Genomic DNA, 21,143 nt, shown 5'->3' on the forward strand with positions numbered 1-21,143 from the left:
CTCAAGGGTGTATTTCAAATTGATTACAGACAATTTGCTCAGGATTTTGTGATGAACGCAGATGTCAGAACCTGCTCGTCATCTACAACTGCCATTGCAGACCTCCAGGAGGATGAGGATGGCGTTTATTTCAGCTCATACGGGCATTATGGGATACATGAAGAAATGCTAAAGGTTAGGAAAGAGCACAAATGTACCAAATCCATACTAAAGGAAAAATAGAGTAAAAAAGGTTCTTAATACATATGGGAGAACTGCTTTTTTGGTTTCTGGTTTTTTTGAGAACTGCTTTTTAAATCTTTTTGGTGCTTGATAGCTCATCTTGCGTTGAAAAGATTATAGAAGCATCAGAGATGCTGTAAATTCTGTTTAAGATCATTATTAATCTTTATTATGAGATTACCTTTTGCTGGGAATAGAACATTCGTAAAAATTGCTGACGATTTTAGTCTTCTCAAGAGCAACTTTTAAATAGGAAGAAAAATACGTTTGCCTTTTAATGTGTGAAGGAAATGATTAATTTTAGTGTTTTAATTAGCAGTACTGACTTTAGTTGGGGCGAATAATAATTCTTTGGTACAAAGTTAATTATAAATAATTCTCACAGTTGTTACGGCATTACTGTTTTACATTTGAAATCATTGGTATATAGAAGAATTTCCTAAATCAGATACTTGAATTTGGTTGGTTTTAAGTTTTATAATGGTAATGTCCATATAAACTATAAGTAGATTTCTGGGTATACCTGGTATATTATGTACATTTTATCATGTATTATAGATTATAAAAGAGCAAAATGGTTTTTTAATTCAGTAAAACTGAAAATATCTAACTAGAGTAAAATAAATGTTGGAGTGTAAAAATTACTGAAAACTTTAATGTTTATCTCTGTGAATTTTAGATGCCACTACTTTTTTTTCTTAAAAACCAACAAACGAAAAATTCCTTTCTGAATCCTTCCTCAAAAGATTGGTTTATTTTACAGACACCCCAAGACTGTGTTCCTTGAAACATGCCCATTTAAGATAACCAGGGGTAGTTAATGAGTATATATTTTGTTGAGTCAGTTTTGCAGGATCACAGAGTGGAGGTTTGCTGATTAATAGTAATTGTAATTACTTGGAGTCTTTTAAAGCAATGTCATGTCATTTCTTTGCTAATGACTTGTCACAGTTGGTTGTGCTTTTTGTTGTTACTTGGGTAGTTGCATAGCATTACAAATAACAGTTATAACTGTTGCTAAGTAATAAATTAAGTCCAGAGTGAATTTGTTTAAAAGAAATTGACATACTCCATTTTCTCTGTTAAAATTAATTTTATTGTGTCTAGAATATTTCCTTTAAAGGAGTTAATCTAAGCCCATGTTTGCCGTTATAAATCACCCCATCAATTTAAATGCCATGAACCTTTAATGCTTTTGATATGGAAATTGTATTGGGTTTTTCAGACAGATAAGGTTACTGAGACTCCTAGAAGATAGTACATCTGAGTGCTCTCAGTACAGTCATCAGGGAAATCCAGTTTGGACTTACTTCCAAATCTCTGTCCTGGACGCTTGTAGCTCTGTATCAACAACTAGAGGATCTTTACACCTGATGGAATATTTTAAGTCCTTTTGATGTACATATATATTTAAGAAGTTCCAGCTGGAAGTTTCCAGCGCTGTGTTTTCACTTTTATGAGAATCACTTAAGACTCCTTATTAATATAATTTTCCATGACTTAATTCCCCTTTGCTGTTATACAATGTAACCACCTTCTCCTTGGAGATAACTTGATTAAGTCTTCATAGGAAATATGGATATATTTCATTCAAAAAGAACTATTTGTCCGTTTTATGTTTTGTTAAGTTACATACTGTGGATGAATATGAAATGTGCCTTATATCAAGCAATATTTCTTCTGTTTCTTATCAAAACAGTTCTTAGCACACATAATTTGTTCAAGGTTGTGCTACTACTGGAGTCTCACCTGATCTTTATAAATAAATTAAAATTGAGAAGCCATGCATACAGGACTTATTTTTATGCTTAGAATTGGCCTTGCTTTTATAACAATATTATTTGGATTTTTTGTTACTTACTAGTCACAGGTATTTTAATGACACTTTTTTGGCATATGTTGTGATTATAATTATAAATAAAGACAGTTTGTAATCTTATTTTCCAGAGTCAAGGTGAAGATAACTTTTTTGAATTCTAGAGATAACGGGATAGTAGTGGACATTAACTTTCAGAATCCTTTGCCACTTTATCTTTCTGAAGAAGAGTCATTGTTGCTAATGTTATAATTCGGAGATGCATCACTCTCCTTTTTTTACCCCCAAGTAAAACATTGTTCATCGTGGTGAACATTTATCACAGATTATAGTACCATTAATTTTTCATTACTGCATTTTCCTCATTGTATCTGCAGCTGACTCTTGCATTCTGTCCACCTTCATGAGCCTATACGTTTAAAACATACTGTTACTTATATAGGTAAAATTTATAATACATAACTTTTCTGTTGTCTTTAGTCTTATACTTAAATTGTTTTAATATTGGTAGGAATTATTCCATGACACTGTACTAGCCTTAAAAGATTGTCTTCTTAATATTGGACCTCTAATTTTATTCTTTTGTGCTTCTTAGTTTTACTAGGTTAGTGCAAAAGATAACTTTATTTCTGTTTATTACCTTATTTTATATTGAAGAGTTAGTCTTTTGTTAGAATAAATTTTTAGAAATGGTTTGAGGGCTAGTCTTTGATTTGTTTGAATTTTCATGTTTAGTGAATTTTCCTCTCAAAAATTCATTTATTAAATTGAAGCTCTGCTATGTCCACAGCACTCTGTTTAGTAGACATTGAATTTCATTGCACCAGGATGAGCATATGAGCAAAAGCAGATGGATATGTAGGAAGAGACTGGATAAAGGATTGTAGTTGAGCTGAGCAGCAGTGCATGGATTTAGGACAGGAGTTGGGATGCTAGTGATTAAGTTAGAGCAGCGGCGAGGCAGTGTGATTGGTGAGAGCTTTCCGAGTGACTGCCTTCTTGACTGATGTTCACCCTTTGTAGGTTTTGTTGTGTCAGCAAAAATCACTGGTTACAGTGTAAGAAGGGTATAAAAATGGTAGAAATGTATGAAATGGTATTTTTTTTTAAAAGACAGTTTTTAAATTAATTAATACTATGTTTAAATTCATTTAAAACATTAAGTTCTCATAGTAATTCTTTTCTTTAAAATTTATTTGTTTTTGGCTGCATTGGATCTTCGTTGCTGCACAGGGGTTTTCTCTAGTTGCGGCGAGCAGGGGTTACTTTTCCTTGCGGTGCGTGGGCTCGTTGCAGTGGCTTCTCTTGTGGCAGAGCACGGGCTCTAGGCTCAGCTTCAGTAGTTGTGGCACGTGGGCTCCAGTAGTTGTGGCTCATGGGCTCTAGAGCGCAGGCTCAGTAGTTGTGGCGCACGGGCTTAGTTGCTCTGCGGCATGTGGGATCTTCCCAGACCGGGGCTCGAACCCGTGTCCCCTGCATTGGCAGGCAGATTCTTAACCACTGCGCCACCAGGGAAGCCCCATAGTAATTCTTAAAATACATTGAGGGAAAGATTTCAGTTTTTAAAATGTGATTTAAAATTTTGTTTGTAAAGCAATTAGAAGTAATTCCATCAGAAAACATGGAATTAATTATGGAATTTCCCTTTTTTAGATCCAGCAATTAAGTAAAACAGCTTGCCTTTTAATTTAAGCCCCTCTTTGTACGTTTTTTTAAAATCCCAGTATTGGCATAAAAGTTTTTTTGGAGGGTATGGACTGTGTAAAGTTTTATGTTGTAGTATTTAGTGTAACTACTTTTTTTTTTTTTTTTTTTTTTTTAAACCTAGTGTGAAACCGAAAACTAGAATTCCCGGTCTGAGTTATTTTTTATCATACTCATTTTACTCACTTGGCAGCAGAGCCCCTTACTGCTGAATTTGCTGTCAGCGTGTGTCTCAGCTGAGGTGATTTAAAAGGAAATCAGCTCTGTTCATGCACCAACATAAATGTTAACATTCAGTACCTGCCTTGGTCACAGGTCTTGTGAGACTCCATAGTGGATTTTTTTTTTTTTTTTTTTTTTTTTGCAGTACACGGGCCTCTCACTGTTGTGGCCTCTCCCGTTGCGGGGCACAGGCTCCGGACGCGCAGGCTCAGCGGCCACGGTTCACGGGCCCAGTCGCTCCGCGGCATGTGGGATCTTCCCGGGCCAGGGCAAACTACACTCAGTTGAGCATTTTTCATACGTAACTGTAACTTTTACATCTATCTAGTTTGGTTTTTTCCTCCCATATTTTAACATAGTTCTACACAGGGAATCAGGCTCTAGATTCCAGGCCCTATTTAAAGGAGTAAAACATCATGTTCATCTTCTACTAGCATTAATTATCACTTGAAGTCTTACAGTGCATGTCAAGATGAGAATATGTACATTTTTAAGAACTTAGGTCTTATTTGACTTTGTGTTGTTCTTAAACGTTTTCTTTGTGTGTTGTTGCTATTTCCATTCTTTATTATTTTCTTTTAGGAAAAAAAGATTAGGCTTGGTTTTCCAGGCAAAATGTAGCTATGGAAACTAGAAGTGTGTGATAAATTAGCAAATATCTTCCTTAAATATTTTTATTTGTTCAGACTATCCTGTAAACACAATGTCTTCCTCTTTCTACCCTAGGACAAAGTACGAACAGAAAGTTACCGAGATTTTATATACCAAAATCCACATATCTTCAAAGATAAGGTGAGTAGCACAGACTACAGAATTGTACCTTTCATGTGGATCTTGGGCAGCAGAAATCCTCTCTTTAGGTCATCACTGTGATAGCAGTTGATTTCATGTACACTGGCTTTATTTCATGGAAAACTTTTATGATGCTGCCCTGTGGTGCAGTATATTGATAACAGAAATGCTGATTGGTGCTGTCATTCAATATACTCTTTTTTTTTAATTGAAATTAATTAAAATTAATTTTTAAATTAATTAATTACAGTGACATAGCTTAGTTAAACTTTGCTTATCCAGATAATTTTGCTTAAACCATATTTTTGATTTACTGTGATTCCTATTCATTTCAAATGTATAAGCTCTGTATCAAAGCACTTTTAATTATTATTTTAGTTTGTGTTAATTAGTTACAAATTAATAATTTTAAGAAGTCATTATTGGTGGGTAGGGTCAAATATTATAAGGTACAATTTATTTTATGTGCTTTCTTTTAAAACCTCATTTATTTACCCTTTTATGAGTTACTTTATTTTTTAAATTTAAAAAATTTTTATTCTTGGCTACATTGGGTCTTCGTTGCTGCATGTGGGCTCTCTCTAGTTGCGGCAAGCAGGGGCTACTCTTTGTTCCGGTGTGCGGGCTTCTCATTGCAGTGGCTTCTCTTGTTACGGAGCACAGGCTCTAGGCGCTCGGGCTTCAGTAATTCTGGCACGTGGGCTCGGTAGTTGTGGCTTGCAGGCTCTAGAGCACAGGCTCAGTAGTTGTGGAGCACGGGCTTAGTTGCTCCACAGCATGTAGGATCTTCCCGGACCGATGCTCGAACCCATGTCCCCTGCATAGGCAGGCGGATTTTTAACCACTGCACCATCAGGGAAGCCCTGAGTTACTTTAAATTTTACAGTTAGTGTTAATACTGTCTCAGGTTATTTCAAAGATGATCTTTCACTTTGTATATGGGTGGGTGTGTTAAAAATGTGTCATTTGTTTTTCCTCCCTTGTGAATTTTTCCATTTTTCTTCTTCACTTTCTCCTTCCCTCCCTCTCTACATTGGCATGGTTATCTAAAAGTTCAGGTTTTCTGTTTTTGTTCCTCCTCATTGGAAATTAGTCCACTAATTTAGTCAAATATATTATCGTCTCTGCCACTTATATACTTTTGCTTGGGAATTTTTCCGCAGTCTTTCTACTTCAAGAACATGTATATTGGTAACATCAGGTTTTTATAATTCCCCTTTCACCTCCATTTAAAAGATACTTCTATCAGGTGATTCCATGAGCTTTTCGTGATGTTGCAGCAGTGATTAACAACCTTTATATGTTGAAAAGCTCTTTCCCTGATTTTTATGTTGTTTGGAATATCATGTAGATTGGCTTTTCATTTTCCATACCTGTTTCCTAAGAGCAGTGTTTCACTTGTGATCTAGCCAAGTTGGACCTGCGAAATTTATATGGTGCTCTGATATCTTTTGGCCAAAGCATTACCTGTGAGGTAATGATGGTGTGTGTTTCTTTGTTTTTGCTAATTCCCCTATAGACAAATGATTATTTTATTTTTAAAGTATTAGTTTTTATCAGTTCTTTATACTTGACCTTTTTGTATGCTTTTTATATGTTTTTGCAGCAGAGACTAAGAATTTTTTTTATAGTTTTTATGTTTACACCCAAGTGCTGAAACAATTTATTTAATATTTGTCTAAAAAACCACATTGTTGGGCTTCACTGGTGGCGCAGTGGTTGAGAGTCCGCCTGCTGATGCAGGGGACACAGGTTCGTGCCCTGGTCCAGGAAGATCCCACATGCCGCAGAGCAGCTGGGCCCGTGAGCCATGGCCACTGAGCCTGCGCGTCTGGAGCCTGTGCTCCGCAGCGGGAGAGGCCACAACAGTGAGAGGCCCGCGTATTGCAAAAAAAAAAAAAAAAAATGTTGCCTTATATTTACAGTTCGATTTTGCCTAGATTTTTATTTTATTTTTTCCTTAATATGTTGTATAGAAATTAACCATGTTCTAGTCTGGGAATAACTAGTCCTGCCTGGCTTCTTAGGAACCATCTACATAGTAATTTTAGACAGTGGTGAATCTCTGTGGGCTTCACTTGTAAAATGATTTTTTATGTATAGCTGATTCACTTTGTTATAAAGCAGAAACTAACACACCACGGTAAAGCAGTTATACTCCAATAAAGATGTTAAAAAATAAAAAAAAATAAAAATAAAATGATTTTTTAAACCTTTCTGGTTCTAAAATTTTATGATTTTTGTTTTTATAAAAGCACTATCATTTTCTTTCTTTGAGCCATCTTTTTAAAGATACTTTTTGATATGAATGCCATAAGAATTCCTTAAGTAAAAGTAGTTAGAAGTTTCTTTTTCAATATGCTCTGAATAGACTTTTGTGTTATATTATGTAAGAAAATACTGAGAAGGCACAAGTATTAGTAAACATAAGGTTAATCATTGGGAAAGTAAGTAATTATGAATATTTCTATGTATATGAAGCACATCTTACTGGGTTCATAGACCTATACACAGTCCCTTTCTGCTTTTAATTTTTCATTTGTAACAGTCTTATAGAAATATTGTATATATTACACATTTTTGGACAAAATACGTGACCATGGAACACATAGAATGTTTAATTATTTTGTGTTCCACTTACTGCTTTTACTGAAGAGATTAAATCTGCCCAAGTCAGAAAGGGGCTTACTAATAAACAGGGAGTATTTTTCCTTAGTACTTTGCCTAAGATGCTTTCATTTAATTTATCAATGTGTAATTAATTTTGCTTGGCATTTGTTTTTTCTCAAAAGTATACTGTGATGTAAAATATATGTGTGTCAGTTTCTAACTCTTTGAAGTATATTCAGGATATAATTTTCTATAATTAATAATATTAAGTAATCTAGAGCTTTCATATTTTTAAATGATTTGGGATACTTTTCTTTATATTATACTATGACTACAGATTTAAAAAATATACGACACATATTTAAATAGCATTTGATAATTTATAAAATACTTTCAAGTATGTTGTCTCATTGTTGCTATACAATATACCGATATGGTGTATTCATAGCAGGTATGTATTCATCTCTATTTTTCACATGAGGAAATTTGAAACCAGTAGGTTAATTGACTTTCCCTAAAACAGGCAGCTAAAAAAAAAGCAAACAAACGAGGGTTTTAGTCCTAGTCTAGTGCCCTTAACCCTGTGCCACTACACTTTGAAACTGTTATGTTAAAATAGAATGAGTGGACTTCCCTGGTGGCGCAGTGGTTGAGAGTCTGCCTGCCGATGCAGGGGACACGGGTTTGTGCCCCGGTCCAGGAAGATCCCACATGCCGCGGAGCGGCTGGACCCGTGAGCCATGGCTGCTGAGCCTGCGCGTCTGGAGCCTGTGCTCCGCAACGGGAGAGGCCACAACAGTGGGAGGCCCACGTACCGCAAAAAAAAAAAAAAAAAAAAAATAGAATGAGTAATTAGGGTGGGATTCATTAGTCATATTTTAATTAACACTATTTTTCGTATATAAGTCATATAATTTCTGTGTGCCATGACAGAACATGTTCATGAAATTATTTAAATATAGTTCTTTTAAAAAATGTATGAAATAACATGTTTTCTTAAGTTTTATTACCATTGTTTTAGTTTGCTTTTATCTCCATTAGGTAGACAAATTTCATATCACAGCACTAGCTTCTGTATCATATTATTTAGTGAATGGTAGAGATTTATTTTTCAAAAAGGTGCTTATAAATTTAAAATGTCTTCCTTCCTTCATTCCCTTGTCCTTCCATCCCTCCCTTCCTACTTCCTTTCCTTCATTTCTTTCTTAATATTGTTTTAATTCACAAACCTCCTGTGGAGGACATATGGTTTCTCAGATTTAATTTAACTTTGGGTGGTATAATTGTGTTATCACTCACTCATAATTAATTTCTATTTGTAGTTCATTGAAGAAATTCACAGGTGCCTTTTTTATGCTTTTGATTATTATCTAAGTTAAAATTGATGCACTTTTTCCCTTTTTTGTTTTAGAAACAGTGAATCACATTCCTTCATCATTTTATAAAATAATGTTAGTGTATTCTGTTATCATTTCTACCTCTTTCTTTGATTCTACCAGGTTTTAGTTTATTTGCCCAACTACCTAAATCTGAGCTAGATGTAATAAATAATTAGTATATAATTTAAAATATAATTTAAATATAGGCTTTAAAAAGCAGATTGACCTATGTATGTTTTGAGTGCTACCTTTACAAATTACCAGCTCTATGGTTCTGGATCTGTTACATTCCTTGTCTGAGGATCTCCTTCCTTCAGAAAAGGTTGAAGAAGAATTATATATATATATGCATATGTATATAAATTATATATGTGTGTGTATGTATAGTCTTAAAAAAGAACACACACTATAATTGGAGTAAATGATACATACCCTTCTGTACTTAGCTTTTGTAGCTCAGCAATTTCTCTAAGATAATCCCTTATTAACATTATTTTAATGGCTCAAAAACCCAATGTAAAATTGTCCATAAATTGTTTTAAGTTATATTAGAAATAATGCTGCATGTAAAAATATAAAATATTAAAAATCTTTTTATAAATATGAGAGTAGAATAATAAGATAAATTCCTAGCAGTGGCCTCCCTAGGTCATTCTACCCAGGATGGTATTAGTGCTGCCAGCTTGTCTTTCCAGAAACAGTGTGTGGGTGTTGATATTCCCAAACACCATTGCCAAAACCCTGTGCTATCAAACTTCTAAATTCCACACTGATCTTTTATTTTTAATTTTTTAATTTTGCAAATATCTTATTTCAATGAAAGTTCTTGGGAAGTTATCACTTACTATTGTGTTATATATATATATATATATATATTTTTTTTTTTTTTTTTTTGCGATACGCGGGCCTCTCACTGTTGTGGCCTCTCCCGTTGCGGAGCATAGGCTCTGGACGCGCAGGCTCAGCGGCCATGGTTCATGGGCCCAGACGCTCTGCGGCATGTGGGATCTTCCCGGACCGGGGCACGAACCCGTGTCCCCTGTATCGGCAGGTGGACTCAACCACTGCGCCACCAGGGAAGCCCGTGTTATATATATTTTTATATTTTATGCCACATAATATTTCAAACTGATATACTATAACCATACTATAAATATATATGCTCTGTGTTATAGTATTTTCTTGATGTTGTGGTTAATATATTTTATTTGTAACATTAAAAAATAGTTTTGCTTGCAGTGATGTTGTATAGATTGCATCTTACAATTTTAAACTTTCTTGTGTGTGAAGTGGTTATGTTAAAATGTGCTGACTCACCCAGATAGGCCACGTGTGCAGGAACAGTCACATTCTCCCTGTGGAGCCATCTGGGCTCGTCCTTCTTAGAGCAGTAGCCTTTTGGCAACCTTATTTCTTCAGTAGAAATTAGACTGTTTAGATTCTGTCTCTTCTGGAGTCAGTTTTGGTGTATTATATTTTCAAGATATAATGGAACAGGGCTTCGCTGGTGGTGCAGTGGTTAAGAATTCGCCCACCAGTGCAGGGGACACGGGTTTGAACCCTGGTCCGGGAAGACCCCACATGCCGTGGAACAACTAAACCCATGCGCCACAATTACTGAGCCTGCACTCTAGAGCCTGCAAGCCACAACTGCTGAGCCAGCATGCCACAACTACTGAAGCCCGTGTGCCTAGAGCTTGTCCTCTGCAACAAAAGAAGCCACCGCGATGGGAAGCCTGCGCACCACAACAAAGAGTAGCCCCCACTCGCCGCAACTAGAGAAAGCCCGCGTGCAGCAACTAAGACACAGCACAGCCAAAAATAAATAAATTAATTAATTTTTAAAAAAAGATATAATGGAACAAACTTCACTTACACTAGTAAACAATACAGAAGATAAAATGTGTAGGAACAGACTTAACTAATGTGCAGGACTTAGATGAAAAAGATTTTTTAAAACCCCAAACTCCTGAAGAACATAACAGATGATTTAAACAAATTGAAAGTCATACCATGTTCCTGAATGGAAAACACAAAATAAAATTGTCTGTGTTCCATAAATTTATATTTTAGTGCAATCCCTATAAAAATGCTAAGACTTAAAAAGAAAACGAAGAAACCATAGACAAGCTGATTTTCTTGTTCTTGTGGGAAAATGAACATATAAAATTGTCCAGAAACACTGTGAAAACAATTGGCAGTGAGGGTGGACCAGCTTTACTAGACAGAAATTCTGCCAAGCTTCTATAATTAGAATAATTATTGGTACATGATTGTACAGATAAATGGAGCAGAATAAAAATCTAGAAATAAACCAAAATATACACAGATCTCCAGAGGGATCCCTTCCTCTCCTCTGTCATGTGAGGATACAGCAAAAAGTCATGTCTGTGAACCACAAAGCAGGCCCTCACCAGAGTCAACCTGTGCCTTGATCTTAGACTTTCCAGCCTCCAGAACTGTGAGAAATAAATTTCTGTTGTTTACAAACCACTCAGTTTATGGTATTTTTGTTATAGCATACTGAATGAATTGAGACAGGGACCTTCAGCATTCACTAAAATTTCTGTGTGTTTTGTCTGTCCCCATGACATAATCACCTCCGAAAGGCCCCAGCTTCTAATACCATCACCTTGCGTGCGGGTTAGTATTTCAACGTGTGAATTTCAGGGGGATGCAAACACAGACTGTTTAATAACATGTTGGGACAATTGGTTAGCTTTCTGAACAGAAGTAAAGTTGGAACCATACCTCTTAGTGTATACTATGATTTAAAAAAAAAAAAAAACTGTAGTAATGAAACTATAAATGTACCAGAAGGAAGTGTGAATGAAATAGGAGAGAATATGGGCTAAGTTGGCCTAATTATGATCAAAATCCAGAAGCCATTAAAAGAAAAAATTAATGAGTTTGACTGTTAGTAAAGAATTTCTGCATAGCAAAGATCAGTTTAAGCAGAATCAAAAGGCGAAAAATCATATGCTGAGAGAAAACATTGCAAGTCATATTACAAAGGTCTGCTCTTAACTAAGAAAGAACTCTTATTTGATAAAATTTGATAAGAGAAATTTGGTAAGAGAAGGACTAACAACTTGGTGGAGAAATGGAGAAAGGCTAAAATAGATGGTTCACATAGAACTACAGATGGCTCTACAACATGTGAAATATGTTGCAAAGCCTCATGATAATGGAAATGCACATTAAATCTAGACCAGTATATCATTATTTTGTACTTGCCATATTGGCAGAAATCTGTGAAAGTTTGATTATATGGGCTAGTGTCACCTGTGAGGAAATTGGCCCTTACACATTGCTGATTTGAGTCTTCATGAGTAGAATTGCCATATGGCGGGTAATTTATGTTTAGCAGAATTACAAATATGTATATTCTCTCTGACCCAGTGTTTTTATTTCTAGGAATAGATTTACTCCTTTGTACATCTGTAGAGTTACTCATGTATGAATGGGATTAGGTATAATGTTATTTACAGCATTGATTGTCATGGTAAAATTTCAGGAACTACGTAAATGTCCATCAGTAGAGAACTGGATCAGTAGATTATGGTACAACCAAGATACGGAATCCTGTACAGCTATATAAGAGAAAGAAGTTCTATAAACTGATATGGAAAGATCTCTAAATTATATTGTTAAGGAAAAAAGCAATGTGTAGCACAGTGGGTATAATATGCTTCCATTTGTATAAAGGAGGGAAGGAAATACATATATAGTATTGCATCGTATATGCATAAGAATTATTTTGAAGGATAAATAAGAAATACACTTTTTGATGTTTAAACTGTATGAATGTTTTACCTAGTGAAAAAGTAATTGTTGAAAAATATAATAGATTCTTAATTCTAGTTCTATTTTTCTTGCAGTAGCTTCCCATTACTCAGAATAAAATCCAAGGGCTTTATGTGATCTGACCCCTGCTTAACCCTGATCTCACCGCCAAGGAACCTTTCTCACCCAGCTCAGCTACAGTGGCCTTCTTGCTTTGCCTGGAATCTTGTGCTTTGCATTTAATATCTTATATGGCTAGAAGACACTTCCTCCAGATCTTTGCCTGGCACGCTCCTTTACTTCATTTCCTTCTCTGCTCGCATGTATCAGAAGTATTCGCAGACCTATCTAAAATTCTAAAAGACTGTGTCCCCCCGCCCCTTGCTCTAACCTCTACTCTGTGCTTGAGTTTTCTTTATAACACTACTATTCTCTGTTAACATTCTCTGTTCTTTATTCTCTATTCTTGGTCTGTTCATTGTCTCCCCCACAAGATTGTAAGCTCTATTAGGACAGGGACTTGGTCTTGTTTGTTGCTGTACCCCATCACCATGATCAATACCTGCACTTAGTAATGCTCAGTGAATACTTACAGTAGAAGACTACTGAAATAATGTCATATTTTGAGACAAGTATATAGGGTTTCAGGTCATTGGTAATGAAAGACTTAAGGCACTACAGTTTTCAGTAATTTCTAGTGTACCTCTGAGTATTTTGCTGAATGTGTTTCCTTGGTAATTAGTTTTTGTTTTTTACTATGAACCAAGCAGGTTTCACTATACTGTTCTGGGAAGAACCGTGTGAAATTCTTGATTAGAAGTAATTGCTCCCTGCCTATCCCCAATAACATCTTAAATTTGGTTCTTCTTATTTCTTTCACCAATGATAATATCATTTTTAAAAATTAAACTCTCAAGTTACTGAGTTCTAGAAGCCAGTTTGTTTTTATTGTACCTGTATTATTAAAATGAGTTGAACATTTAATTTTGGAAGTGGAGCGGTTATGGCAATATTCTATATCCATGATTCCTTTATTTTTTTTTTTACATCTTTATTGGAGTATAATTGCTTTACAATGTTGTGTTAGTTTCTGCTGTATAACAAAGTGAATCAGCTATATTTATACATATATCCCCATATCCCCTCCCTCTTGTGCCTCCCTCCCACCCTCCCTATCCCACCCCTCTAGGTGGTCCCAAAGCACCGAGCTGATCTCCCTGTGCTATGTGGCTGCTTCCCACTACCTAGCTATTTTACATTTGGTAGTGTATATATGTCCATGCCACTCTCTCACTTTGTCCCAGCTTCTCCTTCTATCCCCCTGCCCCGTGTCCTCAAGTCCCTTCTCTACGTCTGTGTCTTTATTCCTGTCCTGCCCTTGGGTTCATCAGAACCAATTTTTTTTTAGATTCCGTATATATGTGTTAGCATACAGTATTTGTTTTTCTTTTTCTGACTTACTTCACTCTGTATGACAGACTCTAGGTCAATCCACCTCACTACCAATAACTCAATTTTGTTTCTTTTTATGGCTGAGTAATATTCCATTCATAATTCCTTTATAACCATTTTTAAATTGTACTGGATCAGGCTATCTTGCTTAATTCCTGCCACTCAAACTTGAGAAAGTTTATTTCTGTTAAAATTTAGAATTACTAAGCCTAAATTAGAGCATACATACAATAAGGAAATAAAAAAGAGACTAATTCCCCCTTAATAAGTCTGTGGGAATTGCTTATTTCATATAAAACATTTCTTAAATTTACATTGTTGCATCTGATTGCAGCAGACTGTGGCCAAAACACTGTTACGAATTTAAAACAACTTAATATAATTACATTTTCTATTTCCCCAAAGAGAAATTATTACCATATTTGATCGGTAAAGTTTAAATTTTGTTATCTATTCCTAGCCAGAAACATCATCATATATGAATAGGATTTAAAGTATTAGACCTTCTCGATAACATCTGTTTTTTTATTACACCAGGTAGTTTTGGATGTTGGTTGTGGAACTGGAATTCTCTCTATGTTTGCTGCTAAAGCTGGGGCAAAGAAGGTTCTTGGAGTTGATCAGTCTGAAATACTTTACCAGGCAATGCATATCATAAGGTAGATGCATTTTATGGCTTGACTTAAGATTATTTTTAAATTTAATGATTAATATCAATTGATTTTCTTGTCTTTAATAGCTATCCAATGCAGACTCAAGACACTTGTCTTTTAGTAAAAATTCATTCCAGAATAATAAGATTTTAAGTTGGATTGACCTAGACATGTTTGAGCTATGAATAATCTTTTCATTGTTCTTCTCATTGATGAGAATTATTTTTATATAGTTTTCTGTCCTTCCAATTATGGCTATAGATATGCTGATTACAATAATATGAAATTAGAAATCATGGACATATAGGGCAGTGTTAGAAGACTTGCTACAAAACTCAATATATCAGTAGTATTTCCTTTAGCAAATAGCAGTTCAACTAAAAAGACTAAGGATTATCTTTTTCTTTTTGACAACACTAGCCCTTGTGCCTCATCAAATTAAAATAAGTAAATTCCAGAATGGCTACAAACTTAATTATGTTCTCTAAAAATATCTCCTCTCTTTGAGGAATTAAGTTAGGTTAATTGATCCGTGATCGATTTTACAGTTGGCTTGTAACCTAGTAAGAAGACCTTCATTTGAATTACAGCTTTTAGAGCTAGATTTTGTTAGCTGTGTACTTAGCCAAAGCATGTTACATTTGGAACTTTGGAATAATTTCCAGAATAATTTTAATAGCAGGCTTATTAGTGATTCTTTTTTCCCCCAGCTTTATTGAGATATAATTGACACATAATATTGTGTGATTTTAAGGTGTAAAATGTATTGCTTTGATACATGAATATATTACAGAATGATTACCACCATAGCATTAGCTAACACCTCCATTGTGTCACATGAAATAATTACCATTGCTTTTTTGTGTTGGAAACATTTAAGGTCTACTCTTTTAACAGCTTTTGCCATGCTTATGTTAGATTCTCGGCAGTGATTCTTAAATGGTCCTCCCCACTGATACATATGTTTTATTCTTAAAATTGGTTAATATTGATCATTTCTGATTCATATAAAATTTAATTATGTAAAATGTTTAAATTTTTAGATTTTATTACATTGAAGTCTAGTGTTGTGGTTGAGTGCAAAGTTTGAGTCAGACAGGTTTGAGTCCTTGCTCTTTCCCTTCCCTGTTGTTTGAACTTCAGTTAAATTATATCTAACCTCTTTGACACCTCAGTTGTTCTACTGTCAAAATGAAAATAATGATGACTACCTCATATGGTTATGAGTAAGGTAAATAAGTTACAAGTAAGATATGCACCTCAGTCTCTTTGGCATATTGCCTGCCCTGGCATGTAGTAGGTATTCAGAAGTTAGCAACTGTTATTACTAACAAGTACCAAATTAATGTTAATGAAAAAATGACATTGCTCTTGCTTAGATTTTTTCATAGATAGAGGTTTGTGGTTATTATTTTCATATTAGAGAATATGCATCTATGTTGCATATGCATATTCAGTCCATAATCTAGTAAAGTTTTTTTTATTTCTTATATTGCCATTAACTACAACATCATCATTTTGGGGGTTCTGTAAAGAGCACCCTCTCTTGCTTGTGCATTACCATCCAAACAGATGTGAGAACCACTGTCCCAAAGAAGAGATTGTTTTAGATGAATGATCAAAATTTTATTGTTGTGATAGTAAGATTACAGTAAGATATTTCTATTAGAAATTCTCATCTTATGAAAGACCATGTTCATTTATGTATTCATTTGTCATTTTTGATTTCTGTAAGGTGAGACTAGATGTGCTCTCATTTTAATTCCCTTATGGAAGAAAAAGATAGTGATAGCACTCATTTTATTTTGTTTTGTTTTCATTTTATTTCACAGAAGCCCTGATTCCTAGTGACTTTTTAGAAATATGTTTGTACAATGATTATAATCAAATTCATTGTGTATGAAATTTAGTGCTGGAGTGTATGGAAATTTTGCATGAGAGCGTTTATTGAAAATGACTTAGCATTCAATTCTAGGTACTTAAATTTAACAATAAAAGTTGCTAACATTAACTTAGTACTTTCTATTTAATTATTTTTTGAGGTAGGTACAGAAACAGTACATATATATATATATATATTTGTTTTTATAGAGATTAGGAAATTGAGACATAGAGACTATGTAACTCTCCTTATTTGAAGTGCGGCCAGGATTAGATCCCAGGCAGCCTGACTCCATGGTCCATACTCAAAGCCAATTTACTATGCTGTCTCTCCATTTCACTACTCACAGTGCATGTATTGGTTGCATTCAGTAGTTTGCTTTACTTAGAACCTATAGAGTTTGAAAATCCGACCTTTTTGTTTTGGATGAGCCAACATTGTACTTTTCTTCAAAGATGTTCTCCTTTGCCTTTTTTTTTTTCCACATCTTTATTGGAGTATAAATGCTTTACAATGTTGTGTTAGTTTCTGCTGTACAACAAAGTGAATCAGCTATATGTATACATATATCCCCACATCCCCTCCCGCTTGAGCCTCCCTCCCACCCTCCCTATCCCACCTCTCTAGGTGGGATACACAAAGCACTGAGCTGATCTCCCTGTGCTATGCAGCAGCTTCCCACTAGCCATCCATTTTACATTTGGTAGTGTGTACACGTCACTGCTACTCTCTCACTTCATCCCAGCTTCCCCTTCCCCCCATGCCCTCAAGTCTGTTCTCTACATCTGCGTCTTTATTCCTGCCCTGCCACTAGATTGATCAGTACCACTTTTTAAAATTCCATATATATGTGTTAGCATATGGTACTTTTCTCTTTCTGACTTACTTCACTCTGTATGACAGACTGTAGGTCCATCCATCTCACTACAAATAACTCAACTTTGTTCCTTTTATGGATGAGTAATATTCCCTTGTATATATGTGCCACATCTTCTTTATCCAGTCATCTGTTGATGGACATTTAGGTTGCTTCCATATCCTGGCTATTGTAAATAGTGCTGCAGTGAACACTGTGGTACATGACTCTTTTTGAATTATGGTTTTCTCAGGGTATATGCCCAGTAGTGAGATTGCTGGGTCATATGGTAGTTCTATTTTTAGTTTTTTAAGGAACCTCCATACTGTTTGCCACAGTGGCTGTATCAATTTGCATTCCCACCAACGGTGCAAGAGGGTTCCCTTTTCTCCACACCCGCTCCAGCATTTACTGTTTGTAGATTTTTTTGATGATGGCCATTCTGACCAGTGTGTGGTGATACCTCATTGTGGTTTTGATTTGCATTTCTCTAATGATTAGTGATGTTGAGCATCTTTTCATGCATTTGTTGGCCATCTGTATGTCTTCTTTGGAGAAATGTCTGTTTAGGTGTTTCGCCCATTTTTGGATTGGGTTGCTTGTTTTTTTTGATACTGAGCTTCATGAGCTGCTTATATATTTTGGAGATTACTCCTTTGTCAGTTGCTTTATTTGCAGATATTTTCTCTCCATTCTGAGAAATGGAAATTCTCTCTTTTTGTCTTGTTATGGTTTCCTTTGCTGTGCAAAAGCTTTTAAGTTTCATTAGGTCCCATTTGTTTATTTTTGTTTTTATTTCCATTTTTCTAAGAGGTGGGTCAAAAAGGATCTTGCTGTGATTTATGTCATAGAGTGTTCTGCCTATGTTTTCCTCTCAGAGTTTTATAGTGTCTGGCCCTACATTTAGGTCTTTAATCCATTTTGAGTTTATTTTTGTGTATGGCTTTTAGGGAGTGTTCTAATTTCATTCTTTTCCATGTAGCTGTCCATTTTTCCCAGCACCATTTATTGAAGAGGCTGTTTTTTCTCCATTGTATATTCTTACCTCCTTTATCAAAGGTAAGGTGACCATATGTGCATGGGTTTATCTCTGGGCTTTCTGTCCTGTTCCATTGATCTGTATTTTTATTTTTGTGCCAGTACTATACTGTCTTGATTACTGTAGCTTTGTAGTATAGTCTGAAGTCAGGGAGCCTGATTCCACCAACTCCGTTTTTCTTTCTCAAGATTGCTTTGGCTATTCAGGGTCTTTTGTGTTTCCATACAGATTGTAAAATTTCTTGTTCTAGTTCTGTGAAAAATGCCATTGGTAATTTGATAGGGATTGCATTGAACCTGTAGATTGCTTTGGGTAGTAAAGTCATTTTCACAATATTGATTCTTCCAATCCAGGAGCATGGTATATCTCTCCATCTGTTTATATTATCTTTGAATTCTTTCATCAGTGTTTTATAGTTTTCTGAATACAGGTCTTCTGCCTCCTTAGGTAGGTTTATTCCTAGGTATTTTATTCTCTTTGTTGAGATGGTAAATGGAATTGTTTCATTAATTTCTCTTTCTGATCTTTTGTTAGTGTATAGGAATGCAAGAGATTTCTGTGCATTAATTTTGTATCTTGCAACCCTACCAAATTCATTGATTAGTTCTAGTAGTTTTAATTATGGTTTCAATTTCATTACCTGTGATTTGTCTTTATATTTTCTAATTCTTCCTGGTTCAGTCTTGGAAGGTTGTACTTTTCCAGGAATTTGTCCATTTCTTTCAGGTTGTCCATTTTATTGGCATATACTTGCTTGTAGTAGTCTCTTACGATCTTTTGTATTTCTGCGGTGTCAGTTGTAATCTCTCCTTTTTCATTTCTAATTTTATTGATTTGCATCCTCTCCCCTTTTTTCTTGATGAGTCTGGCTAAAGGTTTATCAATTTTGTTTATCTTCGCAAAGAACCAGCATTTAGTTTTATTGATCTTTGCTATTGTTTTCTTTGTTTCTATTTCATTTATTTCTGCTCTGATCTTTATGATTTCTTTCCTTCTATAATTTTGAGTTTTCTTTGTTCTTTTTCTAGTTACTTTAGGTATAAGGTAGATTGTTTATTTGAGATTTTTCTTGTTTCTTGAGGTGAGCCTGAATTGCTATGCACTTCCCTCTTAGAACTGCTTTTGCTGCATCCCATAGGTTTTGGATTGTCGTGTTTTCGTTATCATTTGTTTCTAGGTATTTTTTGATTTCCTCTTTGATTTCTTCAGTAATCTCTTGGTTATTTAGCAGCACACTCTTTAGCCTCCATGTATTTGTGTTTGTTACTGTTATTTCCTTTAATTGATTTCTAATCTCATAATGTTGTGGTTGGAAAAGATGCTTCATGTGATTTCAGTTTTCTTAAATTTTCCTAGGTTTGATTTGTGACCCAAAATGTGATCTGTTCTGGAGAACGTTCTGTGTGCACTTGAGAAGAAAGTGTATTCTTCTGCTTTTGGGTGGAATGTCCTTAAGATATCAATTAAGTCTATCTGGTCTGTTGTGTCATTTAAAGCTTGTGTTTTCTTATTTATTTTCTGCCTGGATGATCTGTCTATTGGTGTAAGTGGGGTGTTAAAGTCCCCTACTATGATTGTGTTACTGTTGATTTCTCCTTTTATGGCTGTTAACATTTGCCTTATGTATTGAGGTGCTCCCATGTTGGGTGCATAAATATTTATAATTGTTATGTTTTCTTCTTGGATCGATCCCTTGATCATTATGTAGTGTCCTTCCTTATCTCTTGTAACTTTCTTTATTTTAAAGTCTATTTTATCTGATATGAGTATTGCTACTCCAGCTTTCTTATGATTTCCATTTGCATGGAATATCTTTTTCCATCGCCTCACTTTCAGTCTGTATGTGTCCCTAGGTCTGAAGTGAGTCTCTTGTAGACAACATATATATAGGTCTTGTTTTTGTATCCATTCAGCCAGTCTGTGTCTTTTGGTGGGAGCATTTAATCCATTTACATTCAAGGTCATTATTGATATGTATGTTCCTATTACCATTTTCTTAATTGATTTGGGTTTGTTTTTTTGGGTCTTTTTTATCTCTTGTGTTTCCTGCCTCCAGAAGTTCCTTTAGCACTTGTTGTAAGCCTGGTTTGGTGGTGCTGAATTCTCTTAGCTTTTGCTTGTCTGTAAAGCTTTTGATTTCTCCATCAATTCTGAATGAGATCCTTTTTGGGTAAAGTAATCTTCGTTTTAGGTAGGCTCCCTGGTGCCTAAGTGGACTGGGAGAGCGCTGGCCGTGTTCTCTTCCCTTGCCCCCCCACGCCCACTGTCTCCCCCAGGATCTCCCTGGTCCCCGCTGGACCCCTAACTGTGTGTGTGTCCCACTGGGTGTAGGAACTCCTCTCCTTCCCCAGCCACCCCTCAGGGATGCCCGTCCGGGAGGTCTGGCCTTTACTTTTGCTCCCCCTTCCCTCCCTCCCACTCCCTCATGACCCTCGTGGCTGGAGGGGGCCTAGATGGGCAGAAGGTCAGGCCCGGGATCTCAGCAAGCTCCTGGGGCCCCAAGTGGGCAGGGGAAAGCTGGCCACACTCCCTTTTGATCCTCAGCCCTCCCAGTGGTCCCCAATTTCCGCCTTCGGACATGGGATCCCTTCCCCTCCCCCAACCACCCCTCTCACCACCAGTCCCGTCCTGCCTTCACTTTTCCTCCCCTCTCACTACCCCCCCCATAGCTCCCGTCCTACCCAGTTGCTGGGGGTTCCTTCCATACCCTTAGGTGTCCATGGTGCCCCA

At 35.8% G+C, this 21,143-nt stretch overlaps 1 protein-coding gene across 2 annotated transcripts in view; it reads left to right on the plus strand.

The window, feature by feature from the left end:
• The window catches only part of PRMT3 (protein arginine methyltransferase 3), a 137,271-nt gene that overhangs the window by 13,117 nt on the left and 103,011 nt on the right, over nt 1–21,143 (plus strand). For both annotated transcript variants that reach the window (XM_032641415.1, XM_032641416.1), the window contains 3 exons: nt 30–174; nt 4,691–4,756; nt 14,521–14,642. In XM_032641415.1, the coding sequence (XP_032497306.1) occupies nt 30–174; nt 4,691–4,756; nt 14,521–14,642 (333 nt within the window). The remainder of the gene's footprint in view (nt 1–29; nt 175–4,690; nt 4,757–14,520; nt 14,643–21,143) is intronic.

Source organism: Phocoena sinus, chromosome 8, assembly GCF_008692025.1.
Source record: "Phocoena sinus isolate mPhoSin1 chromosome 8, mPhoSin1.pri, whole genome shotgun sequence".
NCBI lineage: Eukaryota > Metazoa > Chordata > Mammalia > Artiodactyla > Phocoenidae > Phocoena > Phocoena sinus.